Source organism: Neolamprologus multifasciatus, chromosome 9 (assembly GCF_963576455.1).
Source record: "Neolamprologus multifasciatus chromosome 9, fNeoMul1.2, whole genome shotgun sequence".
In the NCBI taxonomy this organism is placed as follows: domain Eukaryota; kingdom Metazoa; phylum Chordata; class Actinopteri; order Cichliformes; family Cichlidae; genus Neolamprologus; species Neolamprologus multifasciatus.
In genome coordinates, this window is record NC_140447.1 from 32003720 (window position 1) to 32019886 (window position 16167).

At 41.2% G+C, this 16167-nt stretch overlaps 1 protein-coding gene across 1 annotated transcript; it reads right to left on the reverse strand.

Annotated features, from left to right (window-relative positions):
* Window positions 1-3091: 3091 nt before the first annotated feature.
* Window positions 3092-11969, reverse strand: LOC146511919 (uncharacterized). Its single transcript, XM_085171817.1, has 4 exons — window positions 11801-11969; window positions 7179-7273; window positions 5179-5772; window positions 3092-4543 (listed from the first exon to the last, which is right to left on the reverse strand). The coding sequence occupies exons 2-4, from the start codon at window positions 7194-7196 to the stop codon at window positions 3983-3985; spliced, it is 1173 nt and encodes a 390-aa protein (XP_085027943.1). The 5' UTR covers window positions 7197-7273; window positions 11801-11969; the 3' UTR covers window positions 3092-3982.
* Between the last annotated feature and the right edge of the window lie 4198 nt (window positions 11970-16167).

Here is a 16167-nt window from a genome sequence, read left to right on the forward strand (position 1 = left end):
TATGTCCCTCTGCAGCCACCTGTTTAAAACTTACACTTTTCTATATTGGCACAGATATTCTTATTTTCTGTTGTTGTCTTATCCTTGCAAATTACAATGCCCAGATACTTCACCTCTTTTTTTATCTGTATATTACTTATTGACTGCAGGGGACACTCATGCAGAGCTAGTATCTCACATTTATTAATATTCAGCTGTAGGCCAGAAGCTTTGGAGAAGTGGTTGATCACCTGTAAGGCTGAAGGAATCTGGTCCTCATTTTTTAAAAACAGGGTGGTATCATCTGCCAGCTGACTGATTATGATCTGTTCACCCATCACAGTTAACCCGTCAATGTGACTGTTTTTAATCAAAATAGACAACAGCTCAGCAACCATGATGAACAGAAGTGGTGAGCTGCTACATCCCTGCCTTATCCCTCTATTAACCTCAAACCTTGAACATGTACCATGTTCTAGCAAAACAGAGCTGTTAATGTCATTATATAGCATCTCTATAACATTGATAAATTCCTCTCCAAAACCAAAAGACTGCAGAGTTTTTAATATGAACGTATGTTCAACGGAGTCAAATGCTTTGTAAAAATCCAAGAACAGGATGTATCCTCTCTCTTGGAGATCCCAAACCAGCCTGATGTTGTTATGAATTAGTCTTCCTTTCAAAAAACCTGATTGTGTTTCACTGATAATGTTTGAGATGCCTTTCCTCAGCCTCCCAGCCCTTTGCCAGACAGGAGAAGCCAAACACCAGGTAACTCAAACAAAGAAAATGTATTAATATAACAGAACTTTGACCTTGCAGTGTTAATATGGGTTAATATTTATATGCACACCACATAAACATTTGAAGGTGTGATGGAAAAATAAATACATTTAATAAAGAAACAATATTGAACAATAAGTAGAATATATTAATGACTGCAATGTAAACTAAAGTGAATCAACTGGTGGTGAGGTGTGGAGCTTACCATATGTGATTTGCCATCACACATGTAAATTGTCAATAAAAAAATCAATAACACTGCTTTTGAATATCGATTCAGAATCATAAAACAGAATATTGTGATTTTCGATCAATATTTTTCTTACATCCCTAGTTATGAGGAATGATTCTGTAACTTGTTAAATCTCTGTCATGAAGAATTAAGACGCTTCTGACAATGGCAATTTTATTTCTATCACACATTTTATTACATGTTAACTAAATATTCTTAACACAGAAGATAAAGACATAAAAACCTGTTTAGGTTTACAATACTTTGAAATCAGCAAACAGAACTACACTAAACATATAACTATAACAACACCACCGATGAATAAAAAGGTCTGGAGTCTGTTTTTAATGTATACAAAGATGTAACTGATCTCAAGTCAGCAGGTGACAGGACCACAATAACAGAAAGCATCTTTGGACTGTACCAGAATTACAATAGAGGACTGGAGGCTCTACTTTTAAATACTCTAGGAACAACAAGTAGGCCTGCAGAGTGGGAGCGAAGTGCTCTAATAGGGTGATATGGTACTACAAGGTCATTAAGATAAGATGGGGCCTGATTATTTAAGACCTTGTATGTGAGGAGCAGGATTTTGAATTCTGGATTTAACAGGAAGCCAAAACAGGAGAAATCTGCTCTCTCTTTCTAGTCCCTGTCAGGACTCTTGCTGCAGCATTTTGGATTAGCTGAAGGCTTTTCAGTGAGTTTTTAGTTTTCAAGCTGACTCCTGGGATGAATTTTTAAGTAATGGTTTAACTATTTACAGCTTGAATGCCTGTGATACATAGACAATTAAGAGATCAGTGAGACATTTCTTTGATTATAGTACTATTATTATTACTACTACTACTAAATACTACTGTTTCCAAGTGGAGGAAAAATGATCATGTAATAAGGATAACATTTTTAGAATTAAAATTCAAATAAACATTAAAGGAAAAAAGGAAAAATTAAGAGAAACCTGATGTATAACAGATGAGGGATTTCAGCAGAAATTACAGCAGCTTTCACATCAAACTTCTCAAATGCAACAGAACTGTCTGTCTCTTCAGATTAAGTATTTATTTTTATTTTTTTGCCTGTCCCATTTGGTTCTTTAGCCGTCAGAATTGTTGTCTGAAGACCAACAAGGATACCCAATGGATTTACTTTGCCAAATGGATCATCACGGCCTTGCCGTGTTGGTCCATTTGATCAACCTTTGTTGTTATTATTTATTTTATTTCCAGTTGTTACAGACGGGACAGACATGGCTGAGGGATAGGGAAGGGAGAAAGAAAGATGAAAGAAAAGAAAAACAGAAGGGAAGAGGGACAGTGAGAAAGGAAACTTAAAAAGAGAAAGAAGAGAAAAGCAAATCTCCTGGATCACCTGAAGGCATCAGTTACCGGCAGGGAGTGTGGTGAGGGGAGATAGGCCATTGGAGGGCCTGGGAGTTCCCAGAAAGGTGGAGTGTAAGACCCGACCTGACATAAAAACACAGACACAAACATGCATTCCCACCGTCATGCACACATATACAAATACTCAGCACTCACCCAACGTAGGGATAGACATACATGGACATGTACACACAATCATACTCCCCAAACATACTCTATACCCCGGGTCCAGGTACCCTCGCCCCTGGAGGGGGAAACGGCACCTAGACCCAGGAGATGTTACCCTTTCCCGCGGGGTGGAGGCAAGCAGACCACCCCAGGCTCCGCAGCAGCAGGGAGGCCCCGCATCCCAGATCCCAATCGGACGGCCAACACCTCCTCCCAGCCCCCCCGCCCCGATGGCCAGCAGAGAACAAGGGTGTGTGAAGACCCCAAACCTCCCTCCTCTCGCTCATGTGTAGTGTTGCTGCGTGTTGCTCTAAAGTGCATTTAAAACAAGGGAGAGCATGGTGCTGCTGCCAGAGAGCAGCAGGTGTTAGCACGGCCCCTCACGAGAACCCTCAATGTCTACATGGATTTAAAATTGAGAAGTGGGCACCGGCGCCAGAGGTGGGGTTGAATACACAGACCCTATATATATATGTGTGTGTAATGAGAGTGTGAGTAATGTGGATGTCTAAGTTGTGGAATAAAATTGAGGCACAGGTGGTCAGCCATTGTCATGATCACGTTGATGTTTGCACAGAGCAGATAATGAAGTGAATGTTTTTGCACATTGGTAACAGTGAAACAGTAGATTTGGGGGAAAAGCAAAAAAAGCAGTTGTGCAGAAATGATGCGTCTGGGCTCAATCGCTCTCGATACAGTCCTTTGACTTTTGAGCTGATTTTAAGCATGGTTCTGGCAGTCGTCCTTCCAACACTGTGTGTTTGTTTTGATTCGTGGCCTTCTCAAATGGCGCCGTGCTCCCACAATGCATTGCGGCATTACGTCAACTCCAAAGCCCTATAAGAATGTGTTCTTTGACTGATTAAATAATGGTTACACTGACTCACTGCTCCACCTTCTGGTACAAACTGGTATTACATGGAAGTACAGCCCAACACCAGTTTAGCTTGAGTTTCTTTTTTTCTGGACACAAAGTCACAGCAGTTGTTGTTGCCTCAGAAAACAAGTTATATTTGGGGGAAAAGCAAGAAGTTAAAATGAAATGTAAAAAAAAAAATGTTTCTATGCACATCTGCAGTTTTGAAACATATCAGTTTGGTAATATAAAATAAAATGTATTCCTATAACTTCTATATCCTAAGAGAACAAAGATTAAAATGTAACAAGGATAACATTTTAGAATATTAAAATACCTCAAAGGAAAAAAAACTTGATGTGCATATCTATACTTGCAGCTTCCTATATGTAACATCCAGGTTTATTCACTGCAGGTCCAGAAAAAAGAGCTACCTCATCAGATCCAAGTGTGACATCAGCTGACACTCTTTACAGGAGACTCCAGCTGAACTCTGTGGAGCCTGATCTCAAGGTTTTTAAGTCTGACCCTGAAACCAGAAGAGGATCTTTCTGTCTCTTCAGATTCATTATGATCCAGTGATCACTGTCCTGCATGATCACGCCGATGGTTGTGCAGAGCAGATAATGAAGTGAATGTTTTTGCACATTGGTAACAGTGAAACAGTTTATTTACAGCGTGGGATCGTTTGTGTTTGGAGTATGAACTGAAATTCTTGAAGCTTTTGTCACACTGGTCACAGCTGAAGTTCCCTTCAATGTGTGTAAGTTCGTGATTGTTACGACTCCCTGAGTACGAGAAGCTTTTGTCACAGTGTCTGCACTTGTATGGTTTCTCTCCTGTGTGGACTCGTTTATGCACTTTAAGATGATCTGCAGTGGTGAAGGATGACCCACACTGGTCACAGACGTGCTTTTTAACCCCACTGTGATAGATTTCGTGTTCTTTTAATGCACTTGGTGTGGGGAAGCCTCTCCCACATTCTTTGCAGTAGTTCATTTTTTCTCCAGTGTGTCTACGCTGATGTAGCTTTAGGTTCTTTTCATTATTGAAAGGTTTTCCACAAAGGTCACAACGCAACGCTTTCCCACCACCACAGTGACGACACGGTTGAGAACTGGATCCATCTGTGTCGCTCTGCTTCTAAACAAAGACACAAAGACAGTGTAAGTCAGTCCTTCAACATTTTTATCCAAAGCATCATCCAAAGGAGATGTTGCAACACTTTGAAAACCTGAAACTCTGTGGAGAAAAAAAAAGAAAGAAATCTGCTTCTACTTTTGACTACTTCTCTTTCTATACCTCCATGTGGTGTTGTCTGAGTGGTGATACCTATTGCTCAGGACAAAACTGTAGCAGCTTCCTGCACCCTCATGGTGTCATAAATAAAACTGACTGTGATGATGCTGAAGAGGGCAAAGCGACCAGTGAGGAGGGTATACTGGTGGCATCTGCCATCTGTTGTCTTTAGCATAGCAGGTAGCAGACTGAAGTTAGATGTTAATGAGTAATTACTGCAGGTTGAACATTAAGGTTCACAAAACATCACACATGGAGGACTGGGCGAGTTGCTGACTTTACAGAGCAGCAGGAAAACCAGCTGAACCGAGCAGAGAGTCCAGAGTGTGGAAAACTAAGCTGAGCAATGAAATAAGAGCTGAAACTCATGCAGCGCTGCCTTTACATGCAGGAGAATTGCCAACATACTAACACAACTGAATGAGCAGAGTTGTTCCGAACAGTCAGCTGAAAATAAAGATAAAAATATAAATACAAACCTCACAGTAACTGCACTTGTAGAGTTTCTTTCTGCTGTGGATCTGTTCGTGTCTTCTCAGGGAACGTGGCTCTTTAAAAGCCTTCTCACACAGGTCACATTTATAAGGTCTCTCCTCAGTGTGGGTAAACATGTGGTGCTGTAATTCATAGTATGTCACAAACGGTTTCAAACACTGATCGCAGCAGTAAACATCTTGTCTAGTGTGGATGCGTTGGTGAGTCTTTCGGTATGCTAGATGAGTGAAAGTTTTCCCACAAATGTCGCAGCTGTACTTAGTTTCAGAGTGGGTAACTTGATGACGCCGTAAGTTGCCTCTGACAGTAAAAGCTTTGCCACACTGATCACAGCTGTACGCTTTAACTCCACTGTGGATGACTTGGTGTTTTTTTAAGTTTGCAGGCTGTCTAAAAGACTTTCCACACAAGTCACAGATGAATGGTTTCTCCCCAGTGTGGATGAACTGATGATGTTTTAGGTCAGACTTCTGAGGAAAATTCTTCCCACACTCTTCACAGCTGTAGATTTTCTCTCCCTTTTTTCTGTGACGTTTGACGGCCTCCTGAGAGCGCTGACGTCTCGCTCCATGTTGGTCCTGCAGTGACAGAGATACAAACAGAGACAGTGAGTGAAACGCAGTCGTGGAACAAACTGAAACTGCCTCTGTAATAGAGCTGGGCGATATATCGAGTTTTTAAAAAATATCGATATATTTTTATACGAGATATAAGATGTGACAATATCCTTTATATCGATATAGTCTATGTTACGTTATAACTATACTTGTGGAGCCGCAAGTTTGCCTCTCTTTCACTTTTGTCTTTACGCAACGTTACTCGGCCTCGCCTCTCCTTCACTGAACACAACTCCCCCTCCTCCCCCATCGCTTCACCTGCAGGAAGCGACAAGATGGACACGGAAAATCTCCGTTAACGAGTTACTGCGCATCGCCCCGTGCGTGGGGCTGGACGCCGTCAACGTGTTAGCTAGCTAACCACGCTAACGAGCTAACCACGCTAACGCCATGCAGCCCAGAGGCGCTGCACAGCCTAAAATCCTTTCATTTTCTCAAAAGTTGACAGCGCGCCTTATGTATGAATTCTGGTTGTGCTTGATGGCCGCGAACCGATTTTATGTGGTACACAGCGCTCAGCAGTCTGTCAAAAAATGTTTTAGTACGACTTTGCTAAGCTACGGAACTGCAGCGCTTGATGGATTGTCGGGGCATTACGGCGACCGAGGACCCTCGCGGAGTGATACGTACGGTGCTTCAACGTAATATTACCCTACTGTGTATAAGGACCATAAATGGCACCTGTTAAGAGACGTGGTTATGAAGAGGATTTCAAACTCAATGCTGTCAGTCACACAGTAGAAGTTGGGAACAGAGCAGCTGTGAAATCTGTCTTTGTTACTATGCTCAGCGTCTGTTAGTTTACATTTTGACTGCACAATTATGAACTTTTTGTTATGCACAAAAACAACATTTTTTCTTTTATTTATGGAGCATTGTTATTTAATAAATGCTGATAATTTATTTTTGAGTAAATTTTATCTACATCTATGCTCTATGTTAATAAAAGTGCCTGTGTGACATCTGGGACAGCTTTGACTAAGAACTCTCTTTTTGTTCTTACTTTATAGCTTAAAAAACATCGAGATATATATCGTATATCGCCATCAAGCTGAAAAATATCAAGATATGAATTTTGGGTCATATCGCCCAGCCCTACTCTGTAATCAAAATGACAATTAGGAAATTGTTTTGCTCATTGGGAAAAAAATATAACATCTGAAAAAATTATAAGTGCAGCTGATTATATTTTATTTCAGTGTGCTGATAAAATATGATCTTTGTATTTTCTTGTAACTTCTGTGGTTTTTGTTTGTGAACGTAGCTTCTGTATGTATGGAGGAGCCCAGGATGGAAAAGATAAAGCTGCTGTTAACAACCAACTGTGCACAGTTTCAATAACAGTGCAACTGAGATATTTTTCTCACCGTCTGTGTTGAAGTCATTGTTTCCTCTGTAGTGGCTGAGCTGAGTCCAAATGGCTGAAAATGTTCCTCCGTCTGATTCTCCTCCTGCTGATCAGCTGGGACACAAAATAATATTTTTATGTATTTGATCTCTGACAAAAAGAAGCAGAGCAAACACAAACCAGAGAAAAGCAACAGTTAGAAGATTCATTTGTTCCAGCAGCTGCAGGATGGTTTCTACAGGCTGAAGAACAACAGTCACTGCAGGAATCAACATCTGCACGTTGATTTTCTGTTAGAGGAACAAAGTGAATGCACACACACACAGACAGACTCTCTCCAAACCCTCAGAACAAAAGCTGTCCAGCTTTGTGTGTCAGTCAAAATGCTTTTTACAAATCCTGCTGGAATCAGTGTTACAGCTGCAGTCAAAGCAAGATGGAAATAATGAAGAAGGAAAGTTCAAATCTACTCAGACTAAATGTCAGACTTGATCCCTGCAAACAGGCACAAACTAAAACTCTCTTTTGTGAAGACCAGTGTTGGTCAAATTACTTGAAAAAGTAATCAGTAACTAATTAATGATTACTTCCCACCAAAAGTAATCCAGTTACTTTACTGATTACTTATTTTTTTTTAAAGTAATTAGTTACTTAGTTACTTTTTAAAAACATGATTTACACCCTGAATAGGTGATAAAGCGACAGCGAGTCCATCATATAAAATGTAATCAAGTGGAAAAGTCTCTTTTTAAAATTTGTTTTATTAGTTTTAATCTTTTAACTTTATGCATCAAGCAACATTTAATTATTTGCAACATTCTCTGACTGGAAGAAATTTGTTTAACATTTAAAATAACTTTACTCGCTACTTGAAACACGTTATCGGATTACAGTAATGCATTACTTGTAACTGCCCATCTCTGGTGAAGACACTGAAGCAGTGGACTGATGCAGCTGTCTGTAAAGGCTGCTGATGTTCGACCTCGCCCTACTTACACTCCCTCATTCCTGCATGCTGCCTTCCACAATGTCTGTACAAACAACTCTCACCCATGTCAATCTATAACTTCTCTTATTTCATTTTATCATCATGTGATGTGGTCATGTGGTCATGAGTGCATCACTTTACAGCAGCCAGACTCATTAAAATGAGACTTTGTAGGAGTTCACTTCCTCTCATGTGTTCATCCACAGCAGCAGGACAATAAAGTTTATTGTGACCCTGATACTGCAGCAGATCGCTCTGATTTCCTGTTATCACTTCAAATAGAAATGAGGCTGTAGAGGTTTGGTGCAGGCAGAAAAACAGCTGCAGGGACAATGAAAAGACTTTTCTGCTCCAACTTTCTGCCAGCAAATGCTCAACTTCTCCCAGCATGCTGAGCTAATGATTAGTTGGTGTTTTTCTCCAAACGGTCCCGTATCATCAGGTTTATATCTGGGACTCTCCACCATTTGACCTTAGAACTGAGGAAGCTTCTCGGATGAAGGTGAAACGTCTTCAAGCAACTTAAAGAAGTCCAGACGCTTTTCTTTGCAAGCTCCTTTGACTGCTGTGTGTAGGGTTGCCAACTCCCTGAGAAATAAATAAGGGACACCTCGTGGCCAGGGCCAGGCGACCCAGTTGTCTTCACCCTTCCCAGTGTGGTGAATTTTTTAGCTCTTTTTTTGTGTGTGAAATTATTTTTTTAACCATTTGACTTGAATTTGATTTAAGTAGATGCGTATTCTTTGTAATATCAACACATGGGAAACAAAAATCATTTAGGCATTTATTTTTAGCTCAAAATGACAACATTAACACAATAAAACACGTCTCTTTCTTTAAAAGAACTCTGTCCTGCTTAACTTAAAATTATATAAATTAATAGAAAACAATAGAAAGAAAAATATTCTTGTAACAGTGCACATTTAGTGCATTTAGTGCAATTGGCTTCAGCAGAGGCATTATTTCAGCTTTTGCTCCCGTTTGTAAACCCACTTGTTCCCATGATTACGCATCATAACTCATCATCATTATTCATCTATGTATTACTTTTATGTATTACTCATCTATTTGTTGTAATCATCTATCCTTGCAGTTGTTTATTACACAAAATAAATTATATTATCACACTTCTGGCCACATAGCGCTGATATTCACTGCACATGCCCATATTAACCTTAACCAGAGGGTTTAAAAACAAACAAACCAGTGTTTACCATATCTGCTTCTGCCGTGGCCTGGTGGACAAAAATTGGTTAAGGGTTCCCCGAGCTTTTACGCCCCTCATGTTCTTCATGTGCCCACCATTAGAAGCACGCCTATGGAAAAAGTGCGGCGGCACACAGTGCAGTGCGCTTTATAGGTGGTATCGTGCACTTTTCCAGCCAGGTGTTTTCCTTTTCCCATTCTTCTCTGTACTTTTGCAGCCTTTTTTCTTTCTCTGAGAGGAACAAACATTGCTGGTCTAATGCTGGGCTCACACTGTGCGATTTTTGGCCCATTTTGAGCCGATTTTTGAGTCGTGCGACCGATTTGGTGATCGTCCCGATTTTGGCCTTCATCGTGCATGTGTAGTATACGCGGGGTAACGAGAAGTGATTAACACCTCACGACCAGCTCCCGATCATCAATCGCTTGTGAGGGTGTCACCGCAGCCGCTCACACTGCTCACACGCAAACACGTAAACGTCGGTGAAAAAGACGGAGCAGCTGTGCAGCGTGTGATCTGGACACAAGCGATGGAGGCACAACTTGTAGAACTTTGGAAAGCTCATCCGAGCCTTTTCGATGTGGCATCACCAAATCATCACGACCACAACAACCATGAAAATAGTTGGATTTACGTCGCTGCTCAATCACAGCTGATCATGTTTGTCATTAGCAATTTAGCAAAGTTGATGGTGGTGTGTGTCTGTGTGAGTGAGAGACAGAGAGGGAGAGCGAGCGTCAGATTTTCTGTTATAACCTTCATTTTATGGAGGCACAGTGTGACTCAGGTCGCATCAGAGCATCGGGCGGTATAGTGTGAGACCTGCATCGTCACCTACGAACTTATAACCCATGCGAGCCAATCGTGCAGTTTGAAAATCGCACAGTGTTTTCCCAGCTTCAGGTGTACTGTCGTCTGAGACTTGCACCGCAGTGTCGGCGTTTGTTTCCCTGGTGGCCATGCTTTTTGTTGTGGTCATCTGTTGTCTTCCGGTATTTTCTCCGCAAGCGACCTTTCCTCAACCAATGAGATGAGCGGTAATCTGAATTGTCATAAGTGTGCTGTCAGCTCATTGGTCACAAAGCAGGAGCGGGGCTGGGAATTATGTTTTCAAACAAAGCGTTAATTACATTAAAACTTATAGACTACTTTTGATTCTCACTGTATTACGGGACAAAGTGCGTCCCTTTTCAGCTCAATATGGACGTGTACTTTTGTTTCTAAATACGGGACGATTCCGTTTTTTAAGGGACGGTTGGCAACCCTAGCTGTATGTAACGTGTCTCGCGGTTAGTATCATGGTTGCTAGGCAACCTGAAAAGCGCAAAGAAGGCTAGACCGTCCCATGGCTACCAACGTCCGCTTAGCATTGCGGCTAATTGTTGAGCTCTCCAGCTTATCCCCGATTAGCACCTTAAAATTTCTTACTTACTTTTAAGTTAATTACTTTATTATATACATCACATCATAAAAGACACGTGATAACACATGGAACAGTCAACTGTCGTAAAGCAGCCGCAAATCACTAGCAATAAAAAAAAAACTTAAAATAATTGTTTTACATTTTATAACCGATCACCCAAAACAGATATATACATATATACTGAATATTACACAATATCAGATAACCAAATTAACACTGGGTTACATCTGCACAACAAAAGCAGGAGAACAATGGAGGCCTGTGAAAATCTCAGCAGGGTGCTAGTAGATGTTAGGTTCAGGGAATTTACGCAATTTGTGCAGGGTTAGTAAATCTGGTAGTAGGGACTTGCACCAGCAAAAAAGGGTCAGTAATTCAAGTGTTAATTTTTTTTTTTTAAAGAACAAATTCTCTCCATCAGCGAACACTCAGGGAAAATTTTAGCCAGAATTTACTGACTGCAGCTTGAACGTTGACTCAAAATTACCTTAAACCATCCAGGAAAGATGCATTTGACAAATTAAAGACTAAAATTCTAATTATAGACCAAAAAAAGATCAAGGCTTACCGCCCTACCTACACACTGTCTGTAACACGTGGAAATGCGTGTCTGTAGATGTGAAATAAACGTGACTGACTGAATAGATGTTGAACAGCCTGTTCTAGCAGCTGCAATTTAAACACAGTAAAAGAGACTCGGCAGCACACACACACACACACACACACACACACACACACACACACACCTTCCTGTTTATCACTTCAAATAGAAATGAGGCTGTAGAGGTTTGGTGCAGGCAGAAAAACAGCTGCAGGGACAATGAAAAGACTTTTCTGCTCCAACTTCTCCCAGCATGCTGAGCTAATGATTAGTTGGTGTTTTTCTCCAAACACTCTCTCACTCTTCTCTCAACGTGTTCACAATAAACTGTGAACAGACACCGAGGAGAGCAGCAGAAGACCTCATTCAGGAGCTAAACTCAACATGAACTGAACTCACAGTAAAGTTAGCTCGGTGCTTACCTTTAGATGAGCCCACAAACCGAGAGAAACTCCGTGATGAAGCTGGAACTCTTTCCAAACACAGGAAACAGATCAGGGAGCAGAGACCCACGTGGTTCACGCTGATCTCAGCTACGATCCAGGAGACAAGGGTGGGCAGATCGATGCAGATATCGATCAGGACGTTGGTAGTGGTTTATGATCGATACTTTAGTTTGTTTCTCTCCTCTAAGTTCACTACTTTACTCCCGTTTCGTGAAAAAGCAGCTCTCTGCTCGACTCCTGTCCTGCGCACACGCTTTGCTCCGCCCCCTTCTTCCTGATCTGCTTTGATTCGGTCCGGTGCGATCACGTGACTCAGTTGCCCTGAAGAAAATACATTTTGGCTGCAGAGAGTGAGAAAGAGGAGCGGCATGTGGAGATATTTCACAGCTGTAAATAAAAACAGCCATGTGTGTGTGAAGAAAAGTTTCTACTGTGTCAACACCACCAATTTATAAAGACACAAAGAAGAGCAGCAAAAGAAACTCAGTGAGGAGGGAGATCCCTCAGACAGACCCCTGCACAGAGGTCAGAGGTCACTGACACAGTCCTTTCGGAAAGGCACAGAACATCCAGGTCGCTCCTTTAGTGCTGAGAGTAAAGTTTCATTTCAAAGTGTTCGTCGTCATCATTGTTGTTACTTGAGCAGATTGATTACTTATAAACTAAATGCAGACATTAAAAATAACACATTCATCCCACTGAAGTGTCGCAGTAATTATTTTATTGAAGGCATGAATTCTCAGCAGGGCTGGGATCATACCATCATGTGACTGAAGGAAGCGGGGCAGATGTTCTGAAGACAGCACGTGTAATGTTACAGGCCAGAACACAGAGAGACGGGGAAAAGTGAAGAAACAAGCGAAAACATAAAATGTGCATCTGACTGCATTTCAGTGATACTGGAGACGTCAAAGCTGAGTGAAAAATTTATCAAAGTAGGAGTTGGATAAAGCGATACCCTCTTGTACTTTCAGCCATTTTCCACTGTGGAGGACAAAAGGTTTCAAACTTGTCCAGGCCTTAAAGCTCATGTGTGTTCTCCACAGTAGCAGTTGATGTATTAAAATATGGCTTTTTTGAAAATAAAAGAATAAAATTGCTTCCTTGAAAAAGACTAAATTTACAGTTCAGTGTTGAATATTACATCAAATAAACTGTTTTGAATATCAGAGAGTCATGTGAATGTGAAGGCTGTGACGGAGGTGTGGTGCAGTGAGCTCAAGGGGGCGGTGCCGTGAGGGCAGGTGAGGACAGAGCTGGTGGCATTTGAACTAATGACAACCTCTTTCCCCTTTAGTGAAGCGAGAGACCAGAGAGAAGAGAAGAGCAAAACCTGAGACGTACAGGACAAGTGAATATGCTTTATGTGTATGCACATATTGTATCTTACAGGCTTTCGTAATGGAGCTGCAGAGTCTGAAGGAGAGCCCCATGAAGAAGTGACAGACGAAGAGCTGCATTAAGATCCCTGCATTTAAAAAAGGCTTCTGTCAACCTGATGCCAGGGACGTTGAAGAAACGAGAGCTATTGCCCACCTGAGAATTCAAGTCGAGTACTTCTTCCACGTGAGGGTGAACATGTAACGATGCTGGATAAGTTAAGGTTTGCTGCATTTTGGTAAATATGTGCCCGAGTGTGGCTGTGAAACCAGGGCGAAATGAAACTTGCTCTTGTTAAATATTCTTAACCTGCTGTGTTGTATGCAGTGGTGGTCCTAGCCTGTTTGGTGCCCTGGGCGAACACTCCCTTTGTCTAAGGTTTATTTCTGGGATTTCGCACAACCCAGGTGTAACAGTTGCTATTGTAATGCAGTGTATCACCACATGGTGGCGCCTCCTGTCTCATGACTGGTGTGTCACTCCCTTTTTGTTCTTCTTCGCACTCCTCCTGTAATGGATGCTCCCGTGTGTACGCGGACTAGTGTGCTCTTTAGTAATGTGTGGTAGAGGTAGCACTTTTATTTTTGATATTGTAAATAAATGAGAATTTTTTGGAAAGTCAAAAGCTGTTGCTCATTCGCTGTCCACCTGCACACCTCCGCGGCTGGCTTCATCTCCACCGCACGTTACACAGGATTCAAATCATGAATACATAATGGGCTTGGATTTACAACATTATGAATGAAATGTGCTCTATCTGGAAGCAGCAGGGCCCCTCACCTTTCGATGTGTTGTGTGTGAGACTTTAAGAATCAAACTGTAAATTATAAATTGTTTTTGATCCCTTTACAGCTGGTCCTAAAGTGTATATTTACTTTCTTATTCTTCTTATATTTATTGTTTGTTTTCTGGCACTGCTGTAACTGAAACCTCGTCTCTCTATATACTGGACTGTCTGTAGCGGAGATGACCGAGGGCTCTCGCGCTCACTTTATAGAATTTTGAAAACCCATCGGTGCAAATTATAAGTCTGTATCATAATGTCTGGTGTTTTGTGTCTGTTGGTTTGTTTTTATTTTGTTTTATTTTGCAAGTTGGTTATTAGATGCCAATCCAGCCAGCCAGAGAATCGCCGTCGCCCCGCCCTCTCCTCCCTGTGCCGCAAGCAGCAAGCGCACCTCACAAAGGGAGGCCGCCTTTCCTCTCAGCAAATGGACAGCAGAAAACCGATCGTGCCTTTTTTTTTTTTTGCCGATGCCCGTGATGCCGCCCCCCATCATGATGCCGCCCCGGGCAACCGCCCATGTCAACCTACTGGTTGTATGTACAGTTCATTGTAACCGATGTAACTTTCTATAAAGTGGTTTCAATAAAACAGAAAATACAAAATAAACTACTGCATAACTAAATGAGCAAATACAATAATGTAATTTAAAGGAATTTAATAATGTAGATTTCTGTTGGGCTTTCTGTGGCCTAAAGACATTAATTTTTCCATTATTTTTGCAGCAAAATGAAAATTTCCCTTGCCAAAAAATTTAATAGGGTTATAATCGGGTGTATAAGAAAGTGGGGGAGGGTTTTCATGGCTTACAATTTATAAAAAATAATAATAACAAAATAAAGATCTGGTTTCTACTATGCAGATTTTCACCAATCACAGGGGTCTCAGAATGTAACCTCTGAGATAATCTAGGAATACCGTGTGAAAATTGCTTCCATACGTAGTGCTTTGACACATATTAATGTCAGCAGGCTAACGTCTTGATGCATTCTCAATCATCCAGGAAAGTAAATCTCCAAAAGTTGATTCTGTTCATCTGGACGTAGAGTTTTGTGGGAGAAACGTTTCGTCACTCATCCAAGTGACTTCTTCAGTCTCAGCTGACTGCAGGTTTTCCCAATCTTATAATGACTATAATGATTATGCATAATGATTGGTTTCAGTCATTGTGCAAATGTACTGTTTATAAGATTTGGGGAAACCTGCAGTCAGCTGAGACTGAAGAAGTCACTTGGATGAGTGACGAAACGTTTCTGAAAACTCTACGTCCAGATGAACAGAATCAACTTTTGGAGGTCAGCAGGCTAACGCACTTTGAATGGTGATACATTTTTCTGTGAGTGTATTTCTGGTGGTTCCAATGCCATAATAGTTCACACATCAGAAGATCACTGTTTCCCCTGAGGAAAGAGACAAATACCTTTGGATGTGCTTCAGGGAGAGCATCCGGCATTAAAAATAAAAGCTACCCAAAGAAATCTGTGGAACAAGGGAACAGCCAAAAGCAGCTACTGTAGTTTAAGCATGTTAGTGTGGCAATATTAGTTAGTACAGCTGAGACTCTCATCCCACCAGGATTTTCTGCTCTCCAGACTTCTCATTTAATGATTATTAAATCAACCTAAAAAGTTATTTCAAAGCCTTATTTGGACATCCAGATTAAATTAAAGCAGTCAAGATCTGATGAAATGGATATCCCAATGAAAGAAGGCGGTGAGATGTGTCTAATATCCAACTTGAAGTTTGTGTCAAAAATTGTACTTTACAGTAGAACTGGAGTCCAGGGAAATACCATTCAGAGTAATAATCTGTGGTGTTTCCTACAAAATCAGAACTTGTTTGTGTTTCTCATCACATGGACCAACAAAACTGCCAATAGCTACAATCCAGGAGAAAATGAGTGAAGCTGGACAGTGCTGATTACAGCAGGCTTGTCACGACAGCACAAATACAAAAAAATACCAAGACCCAGGAAAATAAAATTTTTGAAATACCACAAATGAAAAAAAAAACTTGCAACTTGGACAGCCGCTGGTACAGCCTTCCCAGGAACAACATCACAGATCTCTGAACAGCCAAGATACTGCACAGGACCCTCAAAGAACAGACCACACGCAGGGGCGGGGTAATTATGTATGTATGTATGTGTGTGTCCATATATGTATGTGTGTGTGTGCAT

Excerpts from the sequence above, each read along its gene's own strand:
- LOC146511919 (XM_085171817.1), bottom strand. Across the intron at positions 4,544-5,178 it reads ACAAGTGCAGTTACTGTGAG|AAGCAGAGCGACACAGATGG; the intron begins GTTTGTATTTAT and ends GTCTTTGTTTAG.